Source organism: Kogia breviceps, chromosome 15, assembly GCF_026419965.1.
Source record: "Kogia breviceps isolate mKogBre1 chromosome 15, mKogBre1 haplotype 1, whole genome shotgun sequence".
Lineage (NCBI taxonomy): Eukaryota > Metazoa > Chordata > Mammalia > Artiodactyla > Physeteridae > Kogia > Kogia breviceps.
This window is the reverse complement of record NC_081324.1, coordinates 81,450,593-81,478,124: the sequence shown is the minus strand read 5'-3', so window position 1 is coordinate 81,478,124 and position 27,532 is coordinate 81,450,593. Positions and strand designations below refer to the sequence as shown.

The window sequence follows — 27,532 nt, the reverse complement described above, 5'->3', positions numbered from 1 at the left end:
CACCTTGTGAGAAGTGTGCCATAGGGCCAAAAGGATTTCTAAGCACACCTGGCAACCAGGTTCTCCAGATGTGGCTGGTGCCATGCAATCATCTGAGCTGAGGACTAGGTCAGCTGATGGGCTGAAAACCTACTTTATCCTCATGATGGCGTCAATAGCTCCTGTGTTTCAAGCGTTTGTTATAGCCCGGCACCCTGCTAAGTGCTTTCCAGTCACTATCTTGTTTAATCCTCTCTGTTCTCATTTTACAAAGAGGAAAACCGAGGCTCAGAGAGGTGGGAAGGGGCAGGGAGGGCCCTGCCGGGGGCGCCTCTGGGCAGAGCTGGCTACAGCAAATCAGGTCTCAGCCATGGCTAAAAACCCCACCAGATTCTTCTATGACGGAGCTGTTTTCCTCCCCCAAATTAGAGGAGCTGGACAATTAAAAATCTCCTAAAAGCAATCCTATTAAAACAGTTTTTTAAAAACATAATTAACTTCACAAGGTAAATTATTAAAAGGAACTTGTTCTTTGAATCAGTAAGAGGCTTATTTGCTACACGTGGCCCTGGTCCAATTTCCCCAGCTCCGCAGCAATGCCCCTGGGGCCACCCCTTCTTTTGGTCTCTGTTCCATGACAGACAGGCTCCCGCCCCCAGGAGTCCCCCGAGGTGTGTCCTTGGCTCTGCATTCCAACACTCTGCTTGCCCTGATGTTTCTGTGTCCTCACCCGCACCCTTGCGACTTGTCCCTGCAGCCAGACCCCCTGACGTACCCGGAATCCCCAGCTTTACCTGCTGTCATTCACCCCAATGAGCAGACCTTTACTCCAGATCTATTTCTTTCAGTATTACTATTGTGAAAACATGAGCAAAAAGAATTAAATTAATAACCCCAACACACCAAATTTATCATCTACTTATCTACCCATCTCACTCTCTAATCTATGTCTTTTACAATTATCATCGAAGACTGCAGACAACTTTGTATCTTATTTTCTCCCCACTACTTATATGCATCAGACTTATGCCTTTTTAATGGCCAAGAAATTTACCAAGGAGTCAGTGCCCATTACTGCCTTTTCTGTTCATTTTTAGCACCTCTATCACCAATTCTAAGGCCACATTTTCTCACATATTAACATTTCTGAAGTCTGTCTTACAACTGACCGGTGTCAGTGTTGTGTCACATTAGATCACAGTAAATGGCGGCACTTTTTCTTCTTCGTAGCACATAAAATAGTGGTGCATCTACAATCAGTGGCATCTTACATGCTAAGAAACACATAAATTTGTGTTTTTATTTTTTTTTTCTTCTTTTTTTTTTTGTGTGTGTTTTTAAATTGTGCTGTAAATTATACTTTTTCCTTTTTATGGGTTGTTTCCTTTCCCACAAGTAAGATGACCAGGTTCGATTATGACTATTTTCATGACTCTTGATACACCCTGTCAAGTTTTTTTCCAGCGGTCGTGGGGGTTGATCCAGCCCCTCGTGAGATGTAGGAGTGAGCCGGTTACACCGCAGCATAACCCACCAGCCAGCGTTCCTGCTTGTTTTCTTTGGTTTGCCTAATAGGGAGCTATGAATGAAGCAAACTGTTCCATTTGCCTTTCTGTGAGTATTAATGACAACTGGAACTCACGGAGCTCCTGTTATTGGCTGGCAGGCGCTAAGCTTCCCATATCTTATCAGGAATGGACACATCTCTACAGAGGGTGATTGCCCAGCCCTCTGCTGGAAATGCCACCGTATTTCATTAATGCAAAGTTGAACACTTTCCCACATTTCCACATTTCTGAACTCAGAACTGGTGGCATGCTGTAAGTGCCACTGGTCACTCCCTCCTCCCACACTGTAAACAGCTTTAAATCAGAAATACCCTTACAGTTAAAGGGGCCACCAATTTGACGAAATGCAAGATCACCACCATCATCATCGTCATCCCATGGTCCTCTGACCCTCACACTTGCTTCTCCAGCTCTGTCCCGTCACTCTGCTGCTACCCTGAGCTTCTGGCACTGCCCTGACAGCTCCACCTGGCCAGGCCCCCAGAAGCTCCAAGTGAACAGCTGAAATGGAAGCCAACACCTCCTCTTCACCTTGCCCCACCCTTCACAACTAACGTCTCCCCAGGTCCAACAAACCTGCACCCCAGATATCAAGGACAGATTTATTAGTCCTACTCAGGATGGCCGCACAGCACAGGAGGCAGAGCATTTGCTTTGGAGTCAGGCTAGGTTGAAACCTCATTTCTGCCACTTCCTACCTGTGTGATCTTGAGCAAGTAGCTTTACTTCTCAGTGCCCAAGTGTCTCTATTTGTAAAACAAGCAGTTGGGAGAAGCCCTTATGGGCTCAGTATTGGCCTAGCATTCTGAGACCATTGTCTCCTCAACTCCTCCCTGTGAGCCTTCAGGAAAGGGGGTGGTTAAGTAACTTTTCCCCATTTTCCAGATAAGGAAACTGAGGCTCGGGGAGGTGAAGGGCGTGACCAAATGATACAGGGCGATTAAAATGCAGAGCTGGGTTTTGAATGGTCTGTTTCCGATTATCAGGCTCTCTTGAGGTTCCTTCTATAGCTTTCACCTCGGTGACTTTTAACACTTTGGTATGGCAGACGCACCCTGAACACATGTTTTTCCTCTATCTTGTTAGAAACCCCAAACAGAATTATCTTCTCAAGGCTGGGGAGGTCCTTTAACACTGCTAGTCTTCCAGAATTAATTTACCTTTTCATCCCAGGTGGCCATTTTCCTGTCGTCTCCAGATCTGGAAAATAAGAAAACATTTGTCCAGATCTATCATCCTACTATCATTCGCCTTAGTATGTGTTTTCCAACACTTTCTTACACATTATTTTTAACTTGCTTAGGTTAACAGTGTCTGAAAATAGTAAATAATAAAGCTCAAAGCATGTGGAGAAGGATGTACATCCTGAGTATATACCCAAAAGAATTGAAAACAGGCACTCAAACAAATACATGTACACGAATATTCATAGCCAAAGATGGAAACAATCAGTGTCCATTAACATATGAATGGATAGATAAAAGATGTCATATCCATACAATGGAATGTTATCCAGCCATAAAAAGAAATGAAGTCCTTTTACAATATATACAAATATCGAATCACTTTGTTGTACACCTGAAACTATTGCAGGTCAATTATACCTCCATAAAAAATAAAAGAGATATGAAATGCTGACACATGCTACATGAATGAATCTCTAAAACATTATGCTAAGTGAAAGAAGCCAGACACAAAATGTCACATAGTACTTGGTGCCATTGATGTGTAATATCCAGAATATGCAAATCTGTACAGACAGAAAGCAGACTGGTGGTGGCCAGGAACTACGGGGAGAGGGGAACGAGGAGTGACTGCCTAACGGGGACAGAGTTTCCTTCTGGAACTAGAGGTGGTAGTTGCACCACATCGGGAATGTATTATATGACAATGAATTGCTCACTTTAAAAGTTAATTTAAAAAAATTTAATTTTATGTTATGTGAATTTCGCTCCAATTAAGAACCAGACAGACATATGTTAGTGTTGAGATTGCTCTGGAAAGCAGCAAAGAATCTAAATGTCCACCAACAAGGGAGGGTCTGGTTGAGTCAGTTACAGTACATCTGGGAGTGGGAGACTCCAGTGCTGTTACATTTCCATATGTGGATGAGGAAAGACGGAATATAACATGTGCCCCCATCACATTAGAGCATAGAGTGTACAGTATGATTCCATCTATGTGAAAAAATGATATATGCATTTTTTTAAAAGTCTGTAAGGATACAGCCAGACTCTTTACAGTGGTTACTGCTGGAGAAAATGAGGGAGTGATTTGAGGGTGGGGTGGGTATTTTCTTTCTCTTGGCTTCTGGAAGGTCTGAACTTTTACAATGACTATGTGTTACCTCTTAAAACTTATTTTTAACATAGGTGACATATGTAGTAAAAAATTTAAATACAAAAAGATACTACGACAAATAAGTCTTCTTTCTACTGTTCTTCCCAGAAAGCCTCTCCTACCAGTTTCCCACGTGGCCTTTGGAGGTATTCTATGTCTTTCCAAGCACAGCCATACTTATTCTTTTTTTTTCCCCTTAAACAAATGTGAGCCCTCACACTGCTCTGAACCTTGCTTATTTCCCTTTAGGGTGTGGGACGCTGAAAGATAGCCCCATCAGTCCTAATCCCCAGAACCTGTGAATAGGTCAATTTACACGGCAAAAGGGACTTTGCAGGTGTGATGAAATTAAGGACTCCAAGATGGGGGTATTAGCCAGGTGGGCACAGTGAAACCAGAAGGGTCTTTACAAGTAGAGCAAGAGAATCAGAAGAATAGGAGATATGACTACAGAAGCAGAGATTGCAGTCAGAGTGAGATCTGAAGATGTTATGCTGTCTCGAAGATGGAGGGATGGGGTCATGATCCAAAAAATAAGGGCAGCCTCTAGAAGCTGGTAAAGGCAAGGAAACAGATTCTCCCCTGGAGCCTCCAGAAGCAATATAGCCCCGCCAACACCTTGATCTTGGCGTACCAAGACCGATTTTGGACGTGAGACCCCTAGAACTATAAGATAATAAATTTATGTTGTTTTAAGCCATCAGATGTGTGGTCATTTGTTACAGCGGCCATAGGAGACTAACAAAGTGTCCCAGAGATCGCTCTACGTCGTGTGCTCTAGAGCAAGTGCACTCTTTGGATGACCACACAGGATTCCCCTGAGGGGGGGTGTGTAGTTCCCACTAGTGACCAACATTAGCTTCCCAAAGTTCCAGTGAAAAACCTTATATATCATGTGCTATTTTTGTAATTTAAAAACTACTACCATTTTGAAAAAAATTCACGAAGACCTGAAGAGAAAAAGAGTTCTTTTTCTCCCCACAGCACCATGCTTAGGGCACAAGGGACTCAGTTTCTTGCTGGTTGACTGGCAGAGCAGCTTCTGCCACCAGCAGAGTTCACCTGGGTGTGTTCCTGTTCCAGCCCCTGGGGGCCCTCACCCTGCTCTCACGGGGTGGGCTCAAGGGGAACCACCAACAAAAGTGAAGGTGAAGGGAAAAATTAAGGTGCCCTGGAGATTTCCTTCCTCCATAGGACAGGAAACAGAACTAGTGCATGCATAGAAAAATACCCAGATTCACTAATTCAAGCAATGGAAAATTTAAACATGCCATAACCTCCTCATTAAACTAGACAAAACAAAAATGAAAAAACCCAATGCTTGCGGGGCTGTAGGAAAACTTGCACACATGCTGGGGATAATTTTTCTAAACAGTCACCTGGTAATAAGTGGTATATGCCTTCAGGATGATCATACCCTTGACTTGAACACATCAGTTTGGAAACTGTAACTCAAAAATCATTTGAAAGCAAAAAAAAAAAAAAAAGTGCAATTTGTACCACAGTGTTTAAATGCAAAGTTGGATATTAGGGTTAGAAGCTGGAAACAGCCTATAAGCCCCACTGCAGGGAAAAGCTGAGGAAGGCAGCGGGAGGAATCACAATTCTGAGGTCTACGTAGAAATGTAGAAAGAAGGCTATCAAGCAATGAGAAGTAGAACTCTGATAGCTGCACACACTGCCTGCAATTGTACACAGTTATCGGAACTTTTACTCTGCGCAAAGGCATGGCACTGGGTTCTGGGGAATCCAAAATGAAGAGACATGAAAAAGTTCTGGGCCCTGGTAGGCTGACATTTTAGCCAGGAAACACATAAGCAAGGTAACATCACCCAGGGCTAAGCTCCGGAAAGAAAAACAGTAATGCAATAAAGGGCAGGCAAGTGTGGCTTCTGCGGCTTGGGGTGGTGAGGTAAGGCTTCTGAGTAGGTGACTTTTATGGTCATCTCTGAATTGCAAGGAGGTACATCACAAGAAGATGGCAAGAAAGAGAAATCCTGGGAGAAGTAAGGGCATGTGCACAGACCCTGAGAGAGCAGAGAATTTAGTATGTCCAAGAAAGAAGGAGGAGGTCAGTATGGCTGCAGTGAGCAGGCAGTGGAGTGAGGATGGGGGCATGAGAAGAGTCAGGAATCATTCAGGGCCTGACTGTGCAGAGAGTTCAGTAGACAGTGCTGAGGATCTGGGGGTCGCAGTGGGGATGCAGAGGAGTGACCAGATTCAGAATATGCTGAGGAGTAGCACTGGCTGCTGGCCTAGATGTGGGGGACAAAGAGAGGAGCAGGTTTTGGAGCAAGAATATGCTAGGCTTCCTCCTTCTTGCTAAACTGGTGGTGGGGGAGGGCTTGGGGGCTACAGGGCAGTCCTGGAATTGTGCAAGCCTCACCCCAAAGATTTTCAAAACCTTGCCCCGACCAGCCTTTCGCTCGGAGTCAGAGAGGGAGGAGTTGCAGCCCCCAGCCTTGGTCTTACTCAAGAAGCTTCCAGCTGCTGGCGGGGCTGTAGGAAATACTGCCGATCTCAGATAACTCTGACTTGAGGGTGAAGGACAGAGAAGTGCTCTCGGATGGGTGGGGATGGTGGAGGGGACACAGCTTGAGTCACGCACTAGGCTAGGCCTTCACACCAACCATCTCATTTAATCTCGGCAATCCTCTGAGGCACAAAGCACGCTTCACACCGAGGTTAGGGATAAGCAAAGGAAACAGACAAGGAAATTGAGGAACAGGGAACTGAAGTCCCATGGCTAAGCCTGCAAGAGCCCCCCTGTGCCCAGCGGGAGTGCTGGTACAGGCCCGGGAGTTCCTGGACAGGGGCTGCCCCGCTCTCTCCTCTGTGTCCTGGAGTTTAACCTGGCCCCAACCCACTGTTCTTGCTCCTGGGCACCCCCTACCCAGGCGAAGGATTTGTTGCCGTGGAGGTTCTTCCTGCAGGGATGAGCGGGCTGGCTCATCTCAGCCTCCTCCCCTATTCCCAGCACTGGTTTCTCCCTGCCGGCTCCCTAGGGGTGCAGGACAGGGCAGGGCAGGCAGGATGAGTAAGAGGACTGAGGGGTTCACACCGACCTGGGTGAGTTCTGGCTCTGCCTCTTTTGGCTGTGTGACCCCGGCGAGTGGCTTGGCCTCTTGGAGTCTTGGTGTCTTCACCTGGAAGAGGGAGACAAGGATGGTACCTACCTCACCTGTTGCTGCTGCTGCTTCTACGAGGCATGTGATGAAGTGAAGGCACCTGGCCCATGTAAGCACTCCATACAAAAGGGTAGTTCTTATGAACACTTCCGTTTTCAAGGGGGAGATGTGCGTGCTATCTCCTGTCCTCCTCTCCACTGGATTCTAGAATCCGTGGGCCAGGCAGGGATCCCTGAGTTATCACTGCCTGCCCGCTTTCCCCCAAGCTGGGAAACGCCAGAACCCAGGGCAAACCGGGGCCTCCTGGGATCCCGCGGGGGTCCCTGGCAGGCTTGGACTGGGAGGGCTCGGAGAAGGGCAGCGCGCCCCGGGCCGGCCCTGGAGCACTTACCCTGCGCCCGGCCCGCCGGCGGCCACCGCAGCAACTGCGAGCTCGGCGCCTGCCCAGCCGTCCCGCCCGCCTGCCCCTTCCTCCCGCCCCTTCCTCCCGCCCCCGCCCGCCCCCTCCCGCCCCCGCCCGCCCCCTAACTCAGTCAGCAGCTGGTCTCGGGCTCTGGCCCGCGTCTGTCCCGTTGCCCTCGTTCTTGCCTGTCTGTTGGGCTCCCTGTTGCTCCCTGGCTTCCCCCCACCCGGCCCCCTCCCGCTCCGCAGGCCCGAGCCTGACCTGGGCCTCCTGCAATCCCGCAGACGGACAAAGGTCCCGCCCGCGGGAGCCAATCACGAACCATGAGAATCCCGGCCCAGGCGACCCTAAGGGAAGGGGTGGGAGGCGGGAACCACTTCCTTCCTCCAACGAGAGGTGCTGGCAGCGGGTCCACCCGCCTCCCCACCACACACACTCAGGGGAGCAGGGCTGGCTTCTGCTCGCTCCCCCGACCCCCTGCCAACTCCTGGTTACTTAAGGGGGGGCCCTGGGTGCCCCCTGCACAGTATCTGCAGGCAGGGGGTGGAGGGTGGGCAAAACGCCCTAAGGGGCTGGCCAACCTCGAAGCTGTCAGGACGCCCCTGGAGTGGGGGCGGGTAGGTGAGGCTGGAGGTGAAGAGGAGGTGCCCTGCAGCTGGGCTGGTATTGGCACGAGGGAGGAACCTTCCAGCCTCCGTCCCTGCCCTGCAGGCCCTCCCTCACCCAGGCCTCCCCAGCGCTCTGTCCGTACCTTATTTCTGGCACTGTTCGCACTGGTCTCAGTTCTTCCGTTAGCGTCCATCTTCCGCAAAAGACCACTTGTCCCAAACTTCCAAGGGCAGAAGCCATCTATCTTCTACACACCTCCCTGCTTCTTCTGGTTAGGTTTGCGGGCGGGGGCGGGGCGGAGGGGGAGTCTCAACTCCTTGGAGCTGTACTAGTTTTCTGTGGCTGCTGTACCAAGAGACCACAAACCTAGTCGCCTAACACAGCACAAAAATAACACGTAAAATAACAAAGCACTGGAGGTCAGAAGTCCAGGGGGGTCTCAAAGGGCTAAAATCAAGGTGTTGGCTTGGCTGTGTGCCTTCTGGAGACTCGAGGGGGGAATCCATTCCTTACCTTTTCCAGCTTCGAGAGGTTGTTTGCATCCCTTGGCTCCTGGCTAATCATTCTGACCTCTGCTTTCATCATCAGTCTCCTTCTCTAGATCTGACCCTTGTCCCTCCCTCTTTTATATGATTTTTTAAAATTTTTATGTATTATTTATATGTGGTTGCATTGGGTCTTTGTTGCTGTGCGCGGGCTTTCTCTAGTTGCGGTGAGCGTGGGTCACTCTTCATTGTGGTGCGCGGGCTTCTCACTGCGGTGGCTTCTCTTGTTGTGGAGCACGGGCTCTAGGCGCGTGGGCTTCAGTAGTTGTGGTGCGCAGGCGTCAGTAGTTGTGGCACACGGGCTCAGCAGTTGTAGCTCGCTGACTCTAGCGTGCAGGCTCAGTAGTTGTGGCGCACGGGCTTAGTTGCTCCGCGGCATGTTGGAACGTCCTGGACCAGGGCTCGAACCCGTGTCCCCTGCATGGGCAGGCGGATTCTTAACCACTGCGCCACAAGGGAAGCCCCTCCCTCCCTCTTTTAAAAGGACACTTGTGATTATATTGGGCCCACCTGAACAATCCAGGATAATCTCCCCATCTCAAGATCCTGGACCTAATCACACGTACAATGTCCTTTTGCCATGTAAGGTAGCATATTCATAGGTTCTGAGGATTCCGACTTGAATATCTCTGGGGGCCCAGTATTCGGCCTATCACAGAGATACTGTCTCCATTAGCTTCTATTGAGTCTGCTCCTCCCAATGCTGTCTCCTGCCTCCTGCTGGGTAGGGGGCTTTCTTAAAACATGTCTGATCTGACTCCTCAGTCACGTTTTGTTATTACAACAGTCCCATTCTGGTCCCTAAGGCGTAGTCTGGTCCATTCTAAACTTCCACTTTATATTTTATTAGAGACTCCCTTCCCGCCTCCCCCCCACCCCCGGCGAGCTAGACAGAGTAGAGGAGTGTGGACTGTCCTTCCCAGCCCTCCCCTGCGTTCACTCCCTGAGGGCTGGGGAAGGGAAGGGAGTGAGGGAACGGGTTCAGGTATTCCTTCACCTAACTCCCACCTCAAAGCTGCAATCCTCTTTCTGTTGGTTTTTAACAACTAGTCCTGCCTGTAGTTTTAAGCTTAGTACAGACGACTGGTGATCTCAACAGGCCCTACCAAGGCAAGGCTCAAACACTGCCCCTGGCCTGACCTTCTGGCTGACCCCTGCTGGAGGCACCACTCATTATTTTCCCCACGCGTTTCATCGTTGACCTACACTGCAGTGTTCCCGGGAAAGCCTGCAGCTGCCAGCCTTACCTATGCCCTGGAGGCTGGGGCCACCAGCAGGGACCTATTTCCATACTTTTTTAGGAATCAGGATCCTGAGGGAGCCGGTCAGCAAGTCTGGAGAATTTGGTAATGTTCTCAATACTGCTGTCTTCACTGGAATCCCTCTACTCCTCAGCCTTCTCAGTGGACAGGAAAACATCTCAGTTGTGCTAACATCTTTAGCAGAGAGTCTGGCACAGCAGGTGCTTTACATTCCATTATGTAATTATGCAACAGCAAAAATTAACAAATGAGTACTGAGCATAATACAGTAAGGGTGCCCACCATCACTGCTTCTCTTCAGCATTGTAACTGAAGATCCCAGCTAATGCAATAGGACAAGAAACATGAGGTACAAAGCTCGAAAAGAGAAAAGCTAATATTTGCAATCAATGTGATTGTCTACCTAGAAAATCCAAGAGACTCAGCAGACTGGCACTGGATACCAACGGTGTGGCAGGCCTTTTCTAGATACTTAATATGAGATGAAGGAGCACCTCTGTTCTGAGAGCTCCTATTTAAGTAGTTGAGGAGGTGAGGCGAACAGTCCTTACGGCAGAGTCACCTGCGGTCCACCGAAAGAATCCAAGAGGTCCATAAACTTGGATGGGAAAAAAATTACATCTTAATTTGCATTAACCTCTAACTTCAATTTAGTACTTCTTTCGGTTATGAATGTAGGTAACAAACCCCAGTTGTATTAGCAGCACCCATGATTTTGTAGTCAGTCAAAATCACAGATGTTTCCACGTTACAATATAGTATTTGTAGATATCTCAAAATATAACTTACACTCACGACTTCAAAGTTACAGTAATTAAACTAGTTCTTAGTTCTTATAGTTTAATGTGTTAACAAAGAATTTCATATATTACTTTATCACAATTAGAAAAATAACTGCATTTCAAGATAACTGGGGCCCTTTGAAAAATGAAGCGTTTTCTTTTATGCATTTGAAAACATTACCCTGAGAGGAGGACCCACCTTACAAAAGAGATTAGAAACTCCTGCTTTAAATGAAGGCCGTGTTTTCGTTTGGGCGATGCTGACACAGTTCTCTTTCACAAGGGAGTCCCTGCCGCACCCCCCATCCTTCCCATTTCTTATCAAGCAGTAAGCCCAGCTTGCTCAAGTATGTCTCAGTCATTGTCCCAGGAGCTTTCTGGGTGTCCTGCCTTTTGATGTTCATGGGCATTTTGGGAAGCTCTAAGCTTTGGGTCTAGGCTGCTTGCGCCCCTGAAGAGCCAAGACAGTGACGGTTCTGGTTTTACCCAGTAGGAAGAGAGAGGGCTATCTCTGCTGGTTTTGGTTCCTTCAGGACAGTGTTTCAGCTGTTGCAATTGACCACTTCCCTTCCTCGGGGAAAAGCCAGGCTCTAGGAGAATGTACGAAAATGGAACGGAGGAGAGAGAAGTCGATGCGATCTCAGCCAGGGCCGGGGGCAAGGGCTCTGTTTGGATTTCCCAGAGTTACATCTACCGCCTGGGTCAAGAGATTCCTTTTCCAGCAGGTATGATTCATCTATACCAGTGACAGCCGCACAAGGATACCTATGTATGATAGGTGTGGGTCCCTACGTAAGATAATGTAGCTACATTAAAAGGTCATGACTATCTCTGACCCCCTTCTCTGATACTTGGCTTGAACTTCTGCTTCATCGTTCAGAATCACATGAAAGGGTAGTAAGAACATAGGAGTTGGCATCCAAGAGACCTGGGTTTAAATCCTGCCTCCATCCATTCCCTTGCTAGCTGGGTGATCTTTCATTAATTTAGTAAATAATTTCCGAGTGTCGGCTATGTGCTAGACACAGAATACAGAGGTGAATGAGACAGGTTCCACCTCCTCTCATCGAACTTACTCCTTAGAGGAAGACACAAAGAATAATAGTGGTGGGGATAGAGATGAGGCCTCACCAAGGTAGGACAGTTTGGAAAGGCCTCTCTGTGACGTTCAAGTTAATACTGAGAGCTGATATAGAGCTGGCCATAAAGAGAGGGGAAAACCTTCTAAGTGGAGGGAACAGTATGTGCAAAGGGCCTGAGGTGAGCATGAGCCTGGCCTAATGAGAAACTAAAGGTGGCCAGAATTACTGAAACATGGTAGGAGGGAAAGACAGTGGTGAGAAGTAAGGTCAGAGAGGAAGGCAGAGACCAAAGGGAAGGCTGGAGTTCAAAATACAAGAAGCGATGCCAGTTCTAAGCAGGGGGAGAGTCACAGTTTGATATATGTATTTTTTATTGTAGTTAAATATATGTAACATTTTAACCATTAGAAAGTGTACAATCAGTGGCATTTAGTATATTTATAAAGTTGTGTAAGCTTCACCACTATTCGATTTAAGAATTTTTTCATCGTCTCAAAAAGAAACCCTGTACCCATTAAGCAGTTACTCCCCATTCCTGCCTACCTCCAGCCCTAAAGTACCCACTGATCTGCTTTCTGTCTCTACGGATTTGCCTATTTCAGACATTTCATATAAAGGGAATCATATAGTATGTGGTCTTTTGTGTCTGGCTTATTTCACTCAGCATGTTTTTGAGGTTCATCCATGTTGTAGCACGTGCCACTACTTCCTTCCTTCTATGGCTGACTATTCCACTGTATGGACAGACCACATTTTGTTTACCCTTTCATTCACTGACATAGTTTGATTTTACAAAGGTAACTCTGCTTGCTGGGTGGGGACTGGATTATAGAGAAGGCAAAAAAAGGAAGTAGAGGTGAGAGATAATGGTGGCTTGAACCAGAATGTTGAGAAGAGGGAAGGAAAAAGGGCATGGGTTCGGGGTCCATTTGGGATATATCGAACAGGTGAGGAACTGAGGGATTGGACGTGGAGGGTGAGGAAGAGGCTGGAGCCCCTGAGTACACAGGGGTGCCATCACTGAGATGGAGAAGCTGGGAGGGGAACAGGTAAAGGGACGTCCTCGTTGGTTTTGATAATGTTTGGTTTGAATTGTTAAAGTGGCAGTGTCATGAGGGCAGAGTAGGATTTAAGTCAGAGATTTAGGGTGTGATTTTGTGATAGAAGAACTATATATTCCGGTTTTTATCCCTGGGCTCCTGGCCAGAGCTCCTAAAACTCTTGTAATTTCCTAAGTGATAAGAGTAATAGGAGCATCTTTTCTTTTTAAAAAAAAAATTTTTTTTTTTTCTTCTTGGCCACACCGTGTGGCACATGGAACTTCCCCGACCAGGGATCCAACCTGTGCCCCCTGCAGTGGAAGCACAGAGTCAACCACTGGACCGCCAGGTAAGTCCCAGGAGCATCTTTTATTTGGTTTTGTCCCCAGCTCCTGAGATGCTCTAGTAATTAAGGTTAAAGGAGCATCTCTTGCTATTCAAAACGAGCCCCTTTGAACCACACCTGAGTTTATATTAATGAAATGACTTGGAAAGCCCCCAAGGATGGGGGGCTGGTTGCCAGGGGAACCAGCTAAGGGGTTAGATGGTTGGAACTTTTAGTCCCCCACCTCTCTTGGGGAGGGGAGAGGGGCTGGAGGCTGAGTTAATCACTGGCAAGGAAGGATGGCATCACCCAGATTGGTCTAGATACTGGCAGGAGACCAATGGTTTAGTCAATTACACCCTACATAATGAAGCCTCCATTAAGAATCCTAACTGAAGGGGTTCGAAGAGCTTCCAGGTGGGTGAACCTGTGGAGGTGCTGGGAGGGTGGTGTGCCTGGAGAGGGCATGGAAGCTGTGTGTTCCATCATCCAATACCTTGCCCTATGTATCTCTTCCATCTGGCTGTTCCTGAGTTGTATCCATTTATGGTAAACCCTAATTTGGAGTAAACCATTTTCTAGAGTCCTATGAGCCATTCTAGCAAATTATTGATTGAGGAGGGGATCAGAGGAACCTCTGATTTAGAGGTGGTAAGAAGCACAGGTGACAACCTGGACTTGCAACTGTTGTCTGAAGGGTGGAGGGCGAGAGAGGGGAAGGCGTATGGGGCTGGGCCCTTAACCTGTGGGGTCTGTGCTGACTCCAGGCAGTTAGCGTCAGAATTGCTCGGTGCGCAAACCCCACACATTTGTTGAAATGAAAGTACTGAGTGGAGAGAAAAACACGGAGTTTTCCTTTTCGGGGGTCATGGGCACACAGCTGGTGTTGAAAACCGTGGGCCAGGCTGAGTTCTCCCCCTCCCGCGTGCAGACAAAGTGGCCCAGGACTGAGGTGGAGATGGATCAGGTGAGGAAGGGGCTGCAAGGGAGACAGAGTAACCGGGAGGTGGAAGGAAAAACCCAGAGCATGTAGGATCCTGGGGGCCAGGAGGAGAGTGTGCGGAGGGTGGAGGAGTGGATGGTGTCAGATGCTGACAGGAGTGGCCTGAAGAGCGCAGAGAGCGGGGGAAGCGGAGGGAAGGCCCAGAAACCACTCAAGGAAGAATGAACGCTCGTGAAAAGGAGCAGAGAAACAGGGCAGAAGTGGGACGGCTGGTAGGGCCCACGCCGGAGTCCCCCTGGCCTAGCACGGAACGTGGAATGTAGGAAGCTGCGTTTATTCAGCTCTTACTGTATGTCAGGCGAAGATGTGCTAAGCATCTGCACAGAGAAGACTGTGGGTTACAAGGCCACACAGCTGGTAAGAGGCAGAGGTGGAGCACGAACCGCGCCCCAAACATAAGGTTCTCTGTGGACTTCTCCTCCAGCTGTGCCAGGAGCAGTGGGTGCCAGCGTTCAGGGGTCAGGGTTTCCAGTGCTCTGGAAGCTTTCCTGTCGAAGTGGGTGAGACTTTTGCACTGGGGAGAAGAGGCCAGAGGCACTATAAATGTTTTCTGACTCTCATCGGGTGAGCAGAACCGCAAACGAAAAGGTTTAGCCGCGTCGCTTTGTTCTACCTGCTGGTTACTCGTGGAAACTACTCTCGCCCATGGGGTTCGGCCCTCCTGGCCAGCTGGAGGAGGTCCGACCAGATGCATGGGTCCCGCGTTGGTGCAAAGGTAGACTGACTCCCCAACTTCTTCCCCCCCCCCAGGAGATCAGTCTAGACCAATCTGGGTGATGCCACCCCTCCTTGCCAGTATCTGTTCCAGGAAAGGGCATATGACCCCATGCTCTGGCCAGTGAGACCTGAGGGGAAGCTTGCTCTTCCCAGGAGCATCGCAGGAGCCTGCTGCCTTTCTCCCTCCGCTGGCCCAGGTGTGGACCTAATGCCTGGAGTGCAGTCCTGCTCCCCGCCTGAGCAGGGCAGAGCGAGGGGCGGAAAGCACCCAGGCCCCTGATGCTGCTGCTGAGTCCCCGATCTACTCAGCCCACAGCCACTTGCATGATGCTGCTTTTGAGAGATGACACATTTCACTGTTGTTCGGGTGAGGATTTCTGCTACTTCTTGCCAAGAACATCCAGCGCTTGTCCACACTTGGACACTTGTTGGGTTTTGGCTGCTGCTTAGCACTCATTCCTGTTACGGGAACTGACTCACCTGCTGGGTCCAGTCTGAGGGAACTGTTCAAGGTGTCCCCCTCTTCTGGCTGAGAGGTGGGCACGGGACCCAAGTGGAGCCCATGGGAAAGAGACAGACAGCTCACATCAGGGCGGGGTCTGCGGTGGAGAAGCTCTGGGGTGGCTGGTGCCTGTAATGTGCCAAGCCTGGGTCTCCAGCCTTCCCTTCCACCTTGTGGGGTGTCTCACTGCCTTCCAGTAAACTCCCTGTTTGTTTCTGTCTGCCTGAGCTGGTTTCTCTCATTTGCATCCAAGGAACCCAGGCCGGGAGTTGAGGGAGAGAGAGATAGGGGAAGTTCCTGCTGCTAAGGTACAGTGTGCTCGGTGTGGGAGGCGGAGCTGTAAACATCCCACTGGAACGCGTGGCAGAGCAAGGGAAAGGGGCGTGGTAACTGGGAGAAAAAACCAGCCACCTGCATTGAGTGCACGCCTACCGCAATTATACTCCAATAAAGATGTTAAAAAAATTCAGTACTCATGTTATTAATAATATTCATATTTTTCTGAAACTATTATATGTAATATAGGATGAAGCAAATAAATAATTGTTACTATTGCTGGGAACTAATATTTTCATTATAAGAGACTAAGACACAAATATAAAATCAAAGAAGTAAAAACTATGAAATCTTAAATTTGGATTGGAAATATCAGCGTGAATGATCTAGTTTCTCTTAAAAATACGTACTTCCTAGCTTTGTTCACTGAAAAGGCCTAGAAACAAACTCAGTAGCAACGAGCCCCAAGCCCAACACTGAATGACCAAAAGCCATTTCCCGCTGAAGGGGAACTGTGGCTCTGGAGAAATGGAGGAAAGTTCAAAATGCACCTATAGCGCCGTGTCAGAGCAGAAGGCACGGAAATCCGTGCTAGAGTCACGTCAAAAGGACACAGACAAAAAAAAAAAAAAAAAAGATGCAGGGAAACTCAAAGAGGGTCTGACTGGCTAAGGATGGTAAAAGTAAACTTTGAGAGTATGAATTGCAACGGATCGAAGCCCACGAGTTCATAATGATTCTACAACAGAGCAAACCAAAACAAATCCTGACTCTCTGGTCACCTCTGAAAGGATGGTGACACATTTATTTTGAAAACGGGTAAATAAGGGACTTCCTTGGCAGTCCACTAGTTAAGACTCCGCACTTCCACTGCAGGGGGTGTGGATTCCATCCCTAGTTGGAGAACGAAGATTCCACATGCCACGTGGTGTAGCCAAAGAATTTTTTTTTTTTTTTTTTTTTTTTTTTTTTGCGGTATGCGGGCCTCTCACTGTTGTGGCCTCTCCCGTTGCGGAGCACAGGCTCCGGACGCACAGGCTCAGCGGCCATGGCTCACGGGCTTAGTTGCTCCGCGGCATGTGGGATCTTCCCGGACCAGGGCACGAACCCGTGTCTCCTGCATCGGCAGGCGGATTCTCAACCACTGCGCCACCAGGGAAGCCCAAGAATATTTTTTTAATTGGTAAATAAAGGGAAAGAGTCAAGCGTTTATCCTGACTTTCCTGTACACGTTATAACTCAGGGTAATCATAGAGCAGAGGAAGGAGAGTTTCTCTGTAGAGACATATTCTTGGTAACAAATGAAGAAAGAATGTCAGAGTACGGACAGTTCCCAATCCCTAATGTTTTAGTATCATTATGTCTTTCTGTGTATTTGAATGCTGCTGACTGGGTATTAGGTGTGATAATGGTATCATAGTTATGTTTTTAAAAAATCACCTTTTAGAGGTATAAACTGAAATATTTATAAATATGATATCTAGGACTTACTTCAAAATGATGTTAGGGGAGTTAAGTAGAAATGACACAGCTCAGCTCCAAGTTCACTGTGCAGGCTGAATGACACCCACATGGGGGTTCACTACTCTTCTAATTGTTTACATATTTGAAAGTTTTTCAGAATGAGAAGCTGAAAAACCTGACCTCCCCTTCTGATTAACAATTTGACTCCATGGAGTCTATTCAACAGATAGCACTTGAGTTGAACATGTGTCCACCTCACTATGGACGAGGATATTTATTCAGCATTAGTATAGCAGCAAACAAGGGCAAACAACCTGAAAGTCCATCCAACGGGGGCTGGTTAAATCAATCATGGTAAAAATATACAAATAGGTCTAAAAAAGAATAAGGCAGCAATATGTACACATAAGATGATCTCCAAGATTACTGAGTATAGGTTAATATACTTACATAAACCAAAATGTAGAAGTGCGTTAAAAACTAATGTGTAAGGAAAAAAAGGATCAACTTACAAATACACAGGATTGAGGTTCGCTGTCTCTGAGGAGGAAAACTGAAGCTTAGGAGACCTTTCACTGTCTATCCTTTTTTACCTTCAGGAAAAAAAAACCTTCTTAACCACATGCATGGCCATTATCCACTACATAAAACCAATGAGAAAATCTGAACAAGATGCTCTGGGGTACATGGGCACAGGGGTAGCAGCTAATGAACCATCATTTTGAGTGAGCTGCCACACGTGGCAGGTGCCCCAGGCCCCCTCATTGTCTTGTGCACAGCCCTTGCTTGGTTTTGGGGGTGCGGTCCCTGCTGCTTCCTTCTGGCACAATCACAGAGCTGTACTGGGGCCCGCTGAGCTTATTTCCGTCTTTTGGAACCGATTCAGAAGGCACTCCTCAACCTGCACTTGAGAAACCAGGGCTAGGAACGTGGCTTGTTACAAAGAACAAATGTTTACAGGTAAATACTGTCAGTTCTGTTGGCATAAAACAGCTTTCTGTGTCTGATTGTGATAGGATTTTCCTCCCCACATTTTACTATTGCATTCCTGACTTCACACTTCTCTATTTTCCACAAAGGGAGGAAGAATGTTCTTTTAATAAGCTTTTTGAAAAATTAGAACCAGGGGTTGAGTTCAAAGAATGAGGTAGCTGTATAATATACTAATACGGGAAAATCTACCATAATAAAAACAATGTTCCAATACCACTGGCATTAAAAAGAAAAAAAAAGATGGAGTAAGATATATACTCATACACACTGGTGTAAGTAGCCATATCCATGAAAAGTGCAAAAAAAAACCAGGAACAGCTTCATCTGTGGAGGCTGGCCGAGGGGCCAGGGAGAATGGAAGATTTACTTTAACATTTTAGAGTGTTTTGGAAAATGACTTACGTGCACTACACCTTTTCAAAAAGCGAATTAATTTAAAAGGTTAAAACATGCCTTAAAAAAAAAGAGAATTAATTAGTTGTAATTGATTTGTTGAGACTGTGTGTGAAACTATTGATATTTTTCCTTCAGTTTCCTGGTTGGCTTGGTGTGACTTGTAGAAAGCTTGTGGATCTTTGTAGAACAGAATTTCACAACGGTGTATTTTGCTAAGTAATTCCATTTTGGGTTATCAAATATAGACGACGGTAAGGAGGCTGGGATTAGAGTTTCTGTTTTAACTGTGTTATACCTTTCATTTAATGCTACATGGTTTGGTGGCAGGATGCAGTCAATCAATAATAGTAATGTCTCATATTTACCACACAGCTATTATGGGTCTGGGTCTCAATTCTTTCCATGTATTAATGTTTAGAATCTTTACAGCAATCACTGATGTAATGTTTCCATCCCTATTTTTTAACCAAGGGAAACACTGAGGCACTAAGAGGTTAAATGACTTGCCCAAGGCCACACAATCAGCAGTGGCAGTGAGGATTCCCACCTCGGCCCTAGGCTGTAGAGTCCATGCTCTAACCACTGCCCAGTACGGCCCTTAGGAAGGGAAGAGCTGCGAGCTGCTGCATATGTGGGCTTCTACAGACTCGGGAGCTAGTGTAACTAGCTCAAGGCCACACATATCCATAAGTTCATTATAGAAATGGGTACCTCTGTGTAGGTAAGAACTAGCTTGAGCAGCACTTTGCAGAAAACCCTATAATTTTGAGTTACTTTTTCTACTTCTTTGTTACAAACGACTCCTAAAGGAATAGGAAGCTTAAATTGAATCTCACCCATCTATATTGTAAAGAAAGTACTAACAATTCAGAAAGTTCCCTTATGGCTGTAAGATGTATGATTCTACTGTTTTTTCATCAAAATGAACACAGATCTGCTCAACATAAATACTAAAGTTATTACCAACGGGATTTCTGTTACTCTTGGCAAAGAAACCATGAGTGAGATAATTACTAAAGAGAGTGCATAAATACCATTTTAAAACACGAGATTTAAAGAAAAAAAAGGGAGAATTAAATTCTAGGCCTGGGAATTTACTTTGTATTTTAGAAATCCTCCCTAGAATTAAAGTAGTCATCATGAGAATGGCCACCTTCAAACCAAATGAAGTCTGAGGTAGGACCCAGGCCCACTCACTCATTAAAACCAGCACTTACCCCCTCTAAACTATGCAAACTTGATGAAGCTATAAATCCTTTCCTTAGAAAGATCCACAGGTTAATATACTACATAGAATTTCAGGGAGCTCACAGACCCAGATCAATAACCCCAGAGGCTGAACTGTGGAATTAGGGAGTGAGGAACCTCTGCTGCCTGGTCTCGCTGCTCAATTCCTTTGACCTAAATCCTGATTGTCTTTCCACCACAGCCGCTTCACTTCCTGGTGTGAAGTTATTATACACTTCCAAGTGTATAATAAATTCTTATAAAAGGAAAACTGCATAGCAAATCAACATGGGTCTTTAAAACAGTAGTAAATACACCCACCCAGTAAATTATTTCCTACATCAAACTCTGATCTTAAAAGGATTTGCAGGTGGGTAACTTCAAACAATTTAAATATAAAGTAAAAAATAATTCCCATTTGAAGTGGCATCCAGGATCAAAGAAAGGGACTTTTAAAGAGAAATCTGACAGGCACCTGAATACTAAAGTCTCTGGGTTTAAGTGGTGGTATGTTTGAATTCATAAAACAGTGCCAAGGATTCAACTTAATTAGATCAACTACTGAAATAGAAATGAGCTAAAGAGACTCGAAGAGACCAAAGGATGGAGAAAGACCCTGAAAGATTCTCTTGATTAAAATAACTAAAATATTAAATGAAATGTAAAAACTATGTTAAAAAATAAATTATAGGGCTGGCAGGAAAGAGATTAGCAGACTGATGCCTAAACAAAGTGGAAATAGGAACCTTGAACTTTGGGAAGCACATGGGCACCAAGATGGCTTTGTCTTAAAGGCTTCTTCAAAACCCTGGAGACCTTCCACTTCAGTTTTTATAACTCTCTAGTGGTGCTGGGGAAGGGGATAAAGCCCAGAACCTACTCAAGGCAGGGAATCTATTAGAAAGCTGCCATTTTTTAAGGCCCCAAACTTTATGACATTGCTGAATTATGTAGGCACTCCCCCACAGTTCAACCTAATTATAGTAGACCCCAATTACAGCTGGGTATATGGCATTAAAAACAGAAGAAATAACCCTGCCATGCAGGAGATGGCAAAGAAGCTTGCCTATCTTGACCCTGGCACTGGGTAGAGGGGAGTAAAAAGTTCTCTCCTACGAATTCATTGCTAGGACCTAAACGTTTGAGGCTTAATTTCATGATTACCTGTATGATGTGAAAAACATCAAGTGAGGAATTTAAAGATTCTATGTTGCTACTGCCCCAGTTTACCCAGAAAGGCAAACTCCTATCTTCTCTGTGGAAACTTAACTTCAATCCAGGCTGCAGAGACTCCCCACAGATAAAGATAAAAGGACAAGTAAAACGGGCAACTCCAAGTAAAATATAACAAAACACACAGAAATGAGAACCAGCAGGAACAACAAAGAAACTCCCAAAGATTTCAGATATCGGGACAACAGCCATTTTACCATATGCAGGGAAAATAACACTTAAGTTTAAAAAGATCAGGAGGACTTCCCTGGTGGCGCAGTGGTTAAGAATCCGCCTGCCAATGCAGGGAACACGGGTTCGAGCCCTGGTCCGGGAAGATCCCACATGCCGTGGAGCAACTAAGCCCATGCGCCACAAATACTGAACCTGTGCTCTAGAGCCCGTGAGCCACAACTATTGAGCCTGTGTGCCACAACTGCTGAAGCCCGCGTGCCTAGAGCCCGCGCTCCGCAACAAAGTGAAGACACCGCAATGAGAAGCCCATGCACCGCAACGAAGAGTAGCCCCCGCTCGCTGCAACTAGAGAAAGCCCACATGCAGCAACCAAGACCCAACATGGCCAAAAAGAAACAAATAATTTATAATAAATAAATAAATAAATAATTAGGAGGGAGTAAATGACAACAAAGAATAGCCAAGCAGATTTTGAAATCTAAACAAAACAAAACTTGAAATAAAAATACAGTGATTAAAATTAAAAATTCAGTGGATGGATTAGATAGATTAGGCATGACTGAGGAGAAAATTAATAAACTAGAAGACAGAGCTGAAGCTATTTTTGAGAATGCAGATCATAAGGACAGAGATGGAAAAAAAATGAGAGGTTAAAGAGAAATGGAAAAATGAGGTCTAACACTATCTTGCTGTAAATGATAAAGGAGAATGGGAAGAAGAGCAAAGATAATAACTTCTAACACTAATAATTTAAATTAAATTTGTTACAGTAACCACTAAAAGAACAGTGAGTTATAAAGAACGTAACTTCAAATAGAAAAAAAGTGGAGGAAAAGAAAAGCAAAAAGGAGGGGAACCCCCCCACCACACGCCCACAAAACCCACAACTGGGAATCAAGCATGTCAACATGGATAAACCCCTAAAAAAAAAAAACATGTTGAAAGAAACCATTTACAGAAGAATACAGTGTAATTTTCATTACATAAAGTTCAAAAATTGGCAAAATTTAACATACTGTTCAGGGATACATTGAAGAAAAAGCAAGGAAATGATTATATACACACATTGGGATACAGTTAATTACACCCCCACACACTCAAGAAACATAAATGGCATGGAACACCCTCAGTGAAAAACCCTGGTCTCCTAAAGGAGGTTTTGTTAGGATCTGCAGGATGCTTTCCTGATCTACTGTGTCCCATAATGCAATGCTAAGACATGAAAGCCAGCTAAATAACTCTCAAAGTGCTAACTTGTTTGACTTTCTACCCAAAGAGTACTTAGCTAGTTAGATCTTAGACATGGCATCACAAAGTTTGAAAAGGCTCTAATAGTAGAAGGTTATACTGACATCCTACCGATGCTTACAGGCCTGTAAGTATATAGAATGATAAGCCTCTGCTTCTAACAGAGGTTTTCTGATTTTATTTATTTTACAAGTGATGCCTTTGATATGTTTTTGTTTGAAGGGTTCCACCTGTCAAAAAAAAAAAAAAAAGTTTGAACAGCACTGCAGGAATCCTAGCTTCCTGGAGCTGGAAGGGAATGCAGATCACCATTCTCAAGTCTCAGTATAAATACAACTGAAAACTGTGTTAATCTGAGCAAGATTATGGATTTCAAAAATAATCTTATAAAAGCACATCATGGTGACCAAAATGTGCACTCAATAAGCAATCTGCACTGCAGCAAACTTTAGGATCGCTGCTTTTCTTTCCTCTCTTTAGTCCATCATCATTAGAAATACCCAGTGGCCCTAGAACAGCAAAAGGAATACAAAGCAAATCTCAAACCAATTTAAGTAAAGCAAAATCCAGCCAACCCCTGATCCGCCACACTGGATCCATGCATCTTATTTATGCTGTACAGCCTCCCGACCAGGGGATTAAGTCTACAATCTGTTGAAGTCAACTCCAGCGATCCTTTAATCAGAAAGATTAAACCTAGATATGAGAAGGAAGATACTGGTGTTTGTCAGTGGGTCATCAAAATTTGGAAAGTGACTTTATTTTGGTAAATAAAAGGTAGAGAATTTGCTTCCACTAAAGGCTCGTGGAGTTGGTGAATGAGAACATTTCCAGCAGATGGCATGTGAACTTCTGCCAACCTCAGCAAGAACATCCTTAGTCCCACCCGCTCTCCTGCCACACCTACCTAACTTGCCAGGGTTCTGCTGGAAAGGTCAAGCAGCCAGTCTGTCCCAGAACATGACTGGTTACTGTTCTCTTGTTCACCAGCCCTGAACAACTGGTGTGTGGGCTGGTCATCTCTGGGAGACATGGTATTTGATACTGTGCTAATTGGCTGGCTAGGAGAAAAAAAGAATACACACTTTTAAAGTGGTTCCTTAGGGGCTTGGGCTTCCCCAGGGCTTCCCCGGTGGCGCAGCGGTTGAGAGTCCGCCTGCCGATGCAGGGGACACGGGTTCGTGCCCCGGTCCGGGAAGACCCCACATGCCGTGGAGCGGCTCGGCCCGTGAGCCGTGGCCGCTGAGCCTGCGCATCCGGAGCCTGTGCTCCGCAACGGGAGAGGTCACAACAGTGAGAGGCCCGCGTACCGCAAAATAAATAAATTAAAAAAATAAAACAAAATAAAGTGGTTCCTTAGTATTTTTTCTACAGTTACATCAAATATACATCTTGGCTGAATGATTATTAAAATTCAGTAGCTGGTTACAGCCAAATATCACTGCTAGAGAACTGGTTGTTTGGGACATAAGAATGAAATTGAAATTTATCAAAAAAAAATCTGTCTTAAATTATTAAAATTGTCAGAATTTTCCAAAGTAGACACTAGGCAGGAACGATTCTTAGCACCATCAGTTGCTTTACTGCCCCGTGGTCAGCATCTGCACATCTGTAATACTAGGCAGATGCTCACCGTCAGCTGAAGCTGGTGGAAGAAGTTGCCGTTTGGCTGGCCCTACAACCAAATTGAGTGTTGTGTCCTAACAGTAAGATAATGACTTTAAAAGCACTTGAAAGATTGTTGCCACACTGATTAATTTCCAATATTTTGAAGCCTTATAAACTTCTGTTAGCTCAAAGAATATAAAGTGCATCCTTAACTTACCGAGGTAACAGTCTATTTCCCTACTTAATTATTTCTAATTTTCTTAGTTTTAACCTCTTGGTTAAAAAACTGTTTGTAATTAACTGAACTGCTTTACTTAATCCTATAACATGTACTTCAAATAACTGACAATATACATACCCATAATTCTCACAACTAAAATGCTTACCTGTACTTGAAATTTTTCAGATATTTGACTGAATGACTGAAGCTATTGTGCTGATCAGATGGATAGCAGTCACTTGTGTGTTCACACAATCATTAATCACGTACTAATTCATGGATGCAGAAATTTTAAGTATTCATTCTATCTCTTGGGCTGAGGTTGACGGCACTGATAGTACATCTTCATTTTCACTTAAAAAAAAAATTAATTTATTTTTGACTGCCTTGGGTCTTCGTTGCTGCACGCGGGCTTTCTCTAGTTGCGGCGAGCAGGGGCTACTCTTCTTTGTGGTGCATGGGCTTCTCATTGTGGTGGCTTCTCTTGTTGCGGAGCACGGGCTCTAGGCACACGGGCTTCAGTAGTTGTGGCATGCGGACTCAGTAGTTGTGGCTTGTGGGCTCTAGAGCACAGGCTCAGTAGTTGTGGCGCACGGGCTTAGTTGCTCCACGGCATGTGGGATCTTCCCGGCCCAGGGCTTGAACCCGTGTGTCCTGCATTGGCAGGCAGATTCTTAACCACTGCACCATGAGGGAAGTCCTTAATTTTCACTCTTCATCTGAAGTTCACATACATAATCCAGTAAAGATGAATGAAAATTGACTTGCTTGAACTTGTATCAACTTTTCCTAATTGATGTAAATCTTGGAAATATTCTTTGGTGTCTTATAACTCTACAGTGAATGCTTATTATGCGTAAGCCAAGTTGTAGGCACTTTTTATGGGTTTAATCTTCACAATTCCACCATTTTACAGGTGAGGAAACGGAAGCCTGGAGCAGATGTCACATTCTTCTGGTGCAGGCTGACGTGTACATCTGGTTTGCAGAACAAAAAAAAGTGAAGAACCATCCTTGCAGATTCAAACTAACTGGTCTGCAAGGCTGAGTGAGCTTTGGGTCTGTCTTTTCTTGAGGTAGGAAATGACATACATAACTTGAAACCTCTTTTTTTTTTTTTTTTTTGGCTGTGCTGCATGTAATCCTAGTTCCCCGACTAGGGATTGAACCCATGCCCCTGCACTGGAAGTGTGGAGTCTTAACCACTGGACCGCCAGGGAAGTCCCCTCTTTAACTTATTTTTAAAGGAGCTCTTTAATTTTTATGTAACCAGACATGAACAAACACTGCTTCTTTGCCCTCATGCCAATAACCAGCTCTATGCCCTCTCTTCGACTACATTCATAACTTGGATGAGACCCTTACCTTAGAGGGTGCTTCTGCCAAAATAAACGTTTTTCATGTAGCACCTCCCTGCAATGGCTTTCGCCTTTCTTGAGTACCAAGAAGCCCACCTTGTCTTAGCTGTACTGGTTGATCTTACATCTTCACTTCCCCATAAACTTGCGTTTTCTTTCAACCTTTCATCATGGCTCCACACTGGGAAACTCAGGTTCTCTTCCTTTCCAGCAGTCTAAATCCTGTGCCTTCTTCATGGATCAGCGGTCATCTGTTCCCAGCTCCCATGTCTCATATTCCACTTTTGTGTATGTTACTTGAAATGCCTCTAGTCTTAAATCAAGGTGCCTGAAGAACAAGATGCTATGTTAGAATCTGCTGTTTACTGCAGATAGATGTGGGCAAGCCTAATCCAGTAGGTACAAATCAGTAATTTCTGTGAATGGATTTAAACGTATTATGTTGACTATTTCGCTACATAGGGATGGCAATACCTGTCTTTCTGAATGGTTTTGTAATGGTGCTGTCAATGTGAGAACTGAAATACTTCATAAAATACTCAAAAAAAACCTAGAATTGAAAAAAATTACACTAATAACTGCAACAAATTAATTTCCTAGTTATTTCTTTTGTATCTGCTGAAAATATCTATAGGTATTCTGTATGCAGTCAGTGCTCAGAAATGCTTAGCTAGGGACATCCCTGATAGTGCAGTGGTTAAGGCTCCACGCTCCCAATGCAGGGGGCCCGGGTTCGATCCCTGGTCGGGTAAAAGGATCCCACACACGTGCTGCAATTAAGGAGCCGGCGAGCCGCAACTAAGATCCGGCACAACCAAAGAAATTTAAAAAAATAAAGGAGAAAGAAATGTGTAGCTAGCTATGGCTCAGTATCAGGTCATAATAGGGCTACAAACAAAAGGCAGGTGCTACTTAGAACTCAGCCAATTGAGATATTCATACACATGAAACAACTGGGATAAATTATAAAGCAACAAATAGCAAATATTTACTGAATACTATTCTGAGTCAGGCATTCTTCTGAACATATCTCATTACTTCATTCAGTGATTCACAATGAGGCAGAGAGTGTCCCTGTTTTATAGCTAGGGACACCGTGGCTCAGCATTTAAGTCACACACTCAAATCACACAGCTAGGGGAGGAGCCAGGACCTGGACTGAGTACAACCACTAGCTTATAAAGGCAGATGTGACCTCAACTGCCCACGGAGATAAAGGACAAATGAGAAAGTAAGGTTAGTGCAGATTGGGATTTACAAGGCAGAGCCTCGAATTCTGTCATCACATACTAGTTTCAGACTACTTGAGTCTCTCCTAAGATCTTATGTCCTAAAACCAAAGATCGATTTTGTTCTCTACTTAACCAGTGCTATGCCTGTTCTTTTTGGAAGAACTTTAAGCTAGATAATACACTCCACACTTTATAACCCAAGCCCAATGGGTTATAAGTGGCCCAATTTTACAACTTTATAGGAGGTTGAAGTCCTACAAGTGATACAATTGACAACGTCCAGGGCACAGGTTAAAGATTTATGAAACTGACACCAGTTACCGCTCTTCTTCTTCTTCTTGCGGTCAGAGAGATCTGGGAGGATACCGTAAGTAAAATAATGCAAACTGAATTTGTCACAAACACGGAGCAGGAAGGAGCTAGAGCTCACGAGGTCATCCTCCTTCAAGTCAGGAGCACACTGGGGGTAAGGACACAGCCTATGCCTCAGGGCCAGAGCTTGTAGTGCGGACTTTGCTCTTCTCTCTTCTCTCCACAAGCAAATGTCGGTTCAAACAATCCCTCACTAGGAGGTCCTCTCCCAACTCCCTAAGAGACACCAGTTTTTGATAAAAGAAAGTGCTTTTCAAATGACACCCTCTCCAGCCACTTTTAGTGTACTTGAGATTAATACGCATTCGACACACTTGTGACAAATGTAAAAGGACACAACACTGTGTTCCATGTGAATCGGGGAAGGGAGAAGAGAGCAAAGGTCTGTGTATAAAAACACTGGTGGTTGATTTATAATAATTTAACAAGTAGCTCTGGAATTTTACT

The 27,532-nt window shown here is 45.4% G+C and overlaps 1 protein-coding gene and 1 long non-coding RNA gene across 5 annotated transcripts in view; both read right to left on the bottom strand.

The window, feature by feature from the left end:
- HVCN1 (hydrogen voltage gated channel 1) overlaps positions 1-8,657 on the bottom strand; it is a 29,696-nt gene extending 21,039 nt beyond the window's left edge. Inside the window, exons 1-4 of one of the 4 annotated variants that reach the window (XM_059039604.2) lie at positions 8,541-8,657; positions 8,170-8,401; positions 6,953-7,033; positions 2,708-2,747 (exon numbers count right to left, since the gene is read on the bottom strand). In XM_059039604.2, coding sequence (XP_058895587.1) covers positions 2,708-2,728 — 21 coding nt within the window. In that variant the 5' untranslated portion in view covers positions 2,729-2,747; positions 6,953-7,033; positions 8,170-8,401; positions 8,541-8,657. The other 3 variants (XM_067015625.1, XM_067015623.1, XM_059039603.2) reach the window with 3 other exon arrangements.
- A 40-nt stretch (positions 8,658-8,697) lies between these two features.
- LOC136792726 (uncharacterized) lies at positions 8,698-25,804 on the bottom strand. Its single transcript, XR_010836983.1, has 3 exons — positions 25,489-25,804; positions 24,291-25,101; positions 8,698-8,989 (listed from the first exon to the last, which is right to left on the bottom strand). It is a non-coding gene; the product is annotated as an uncharacterized lncRNA (long non-coding RNA).
- Positions 25,805-27,532: the final 1,728 nt, after the last annotated feature.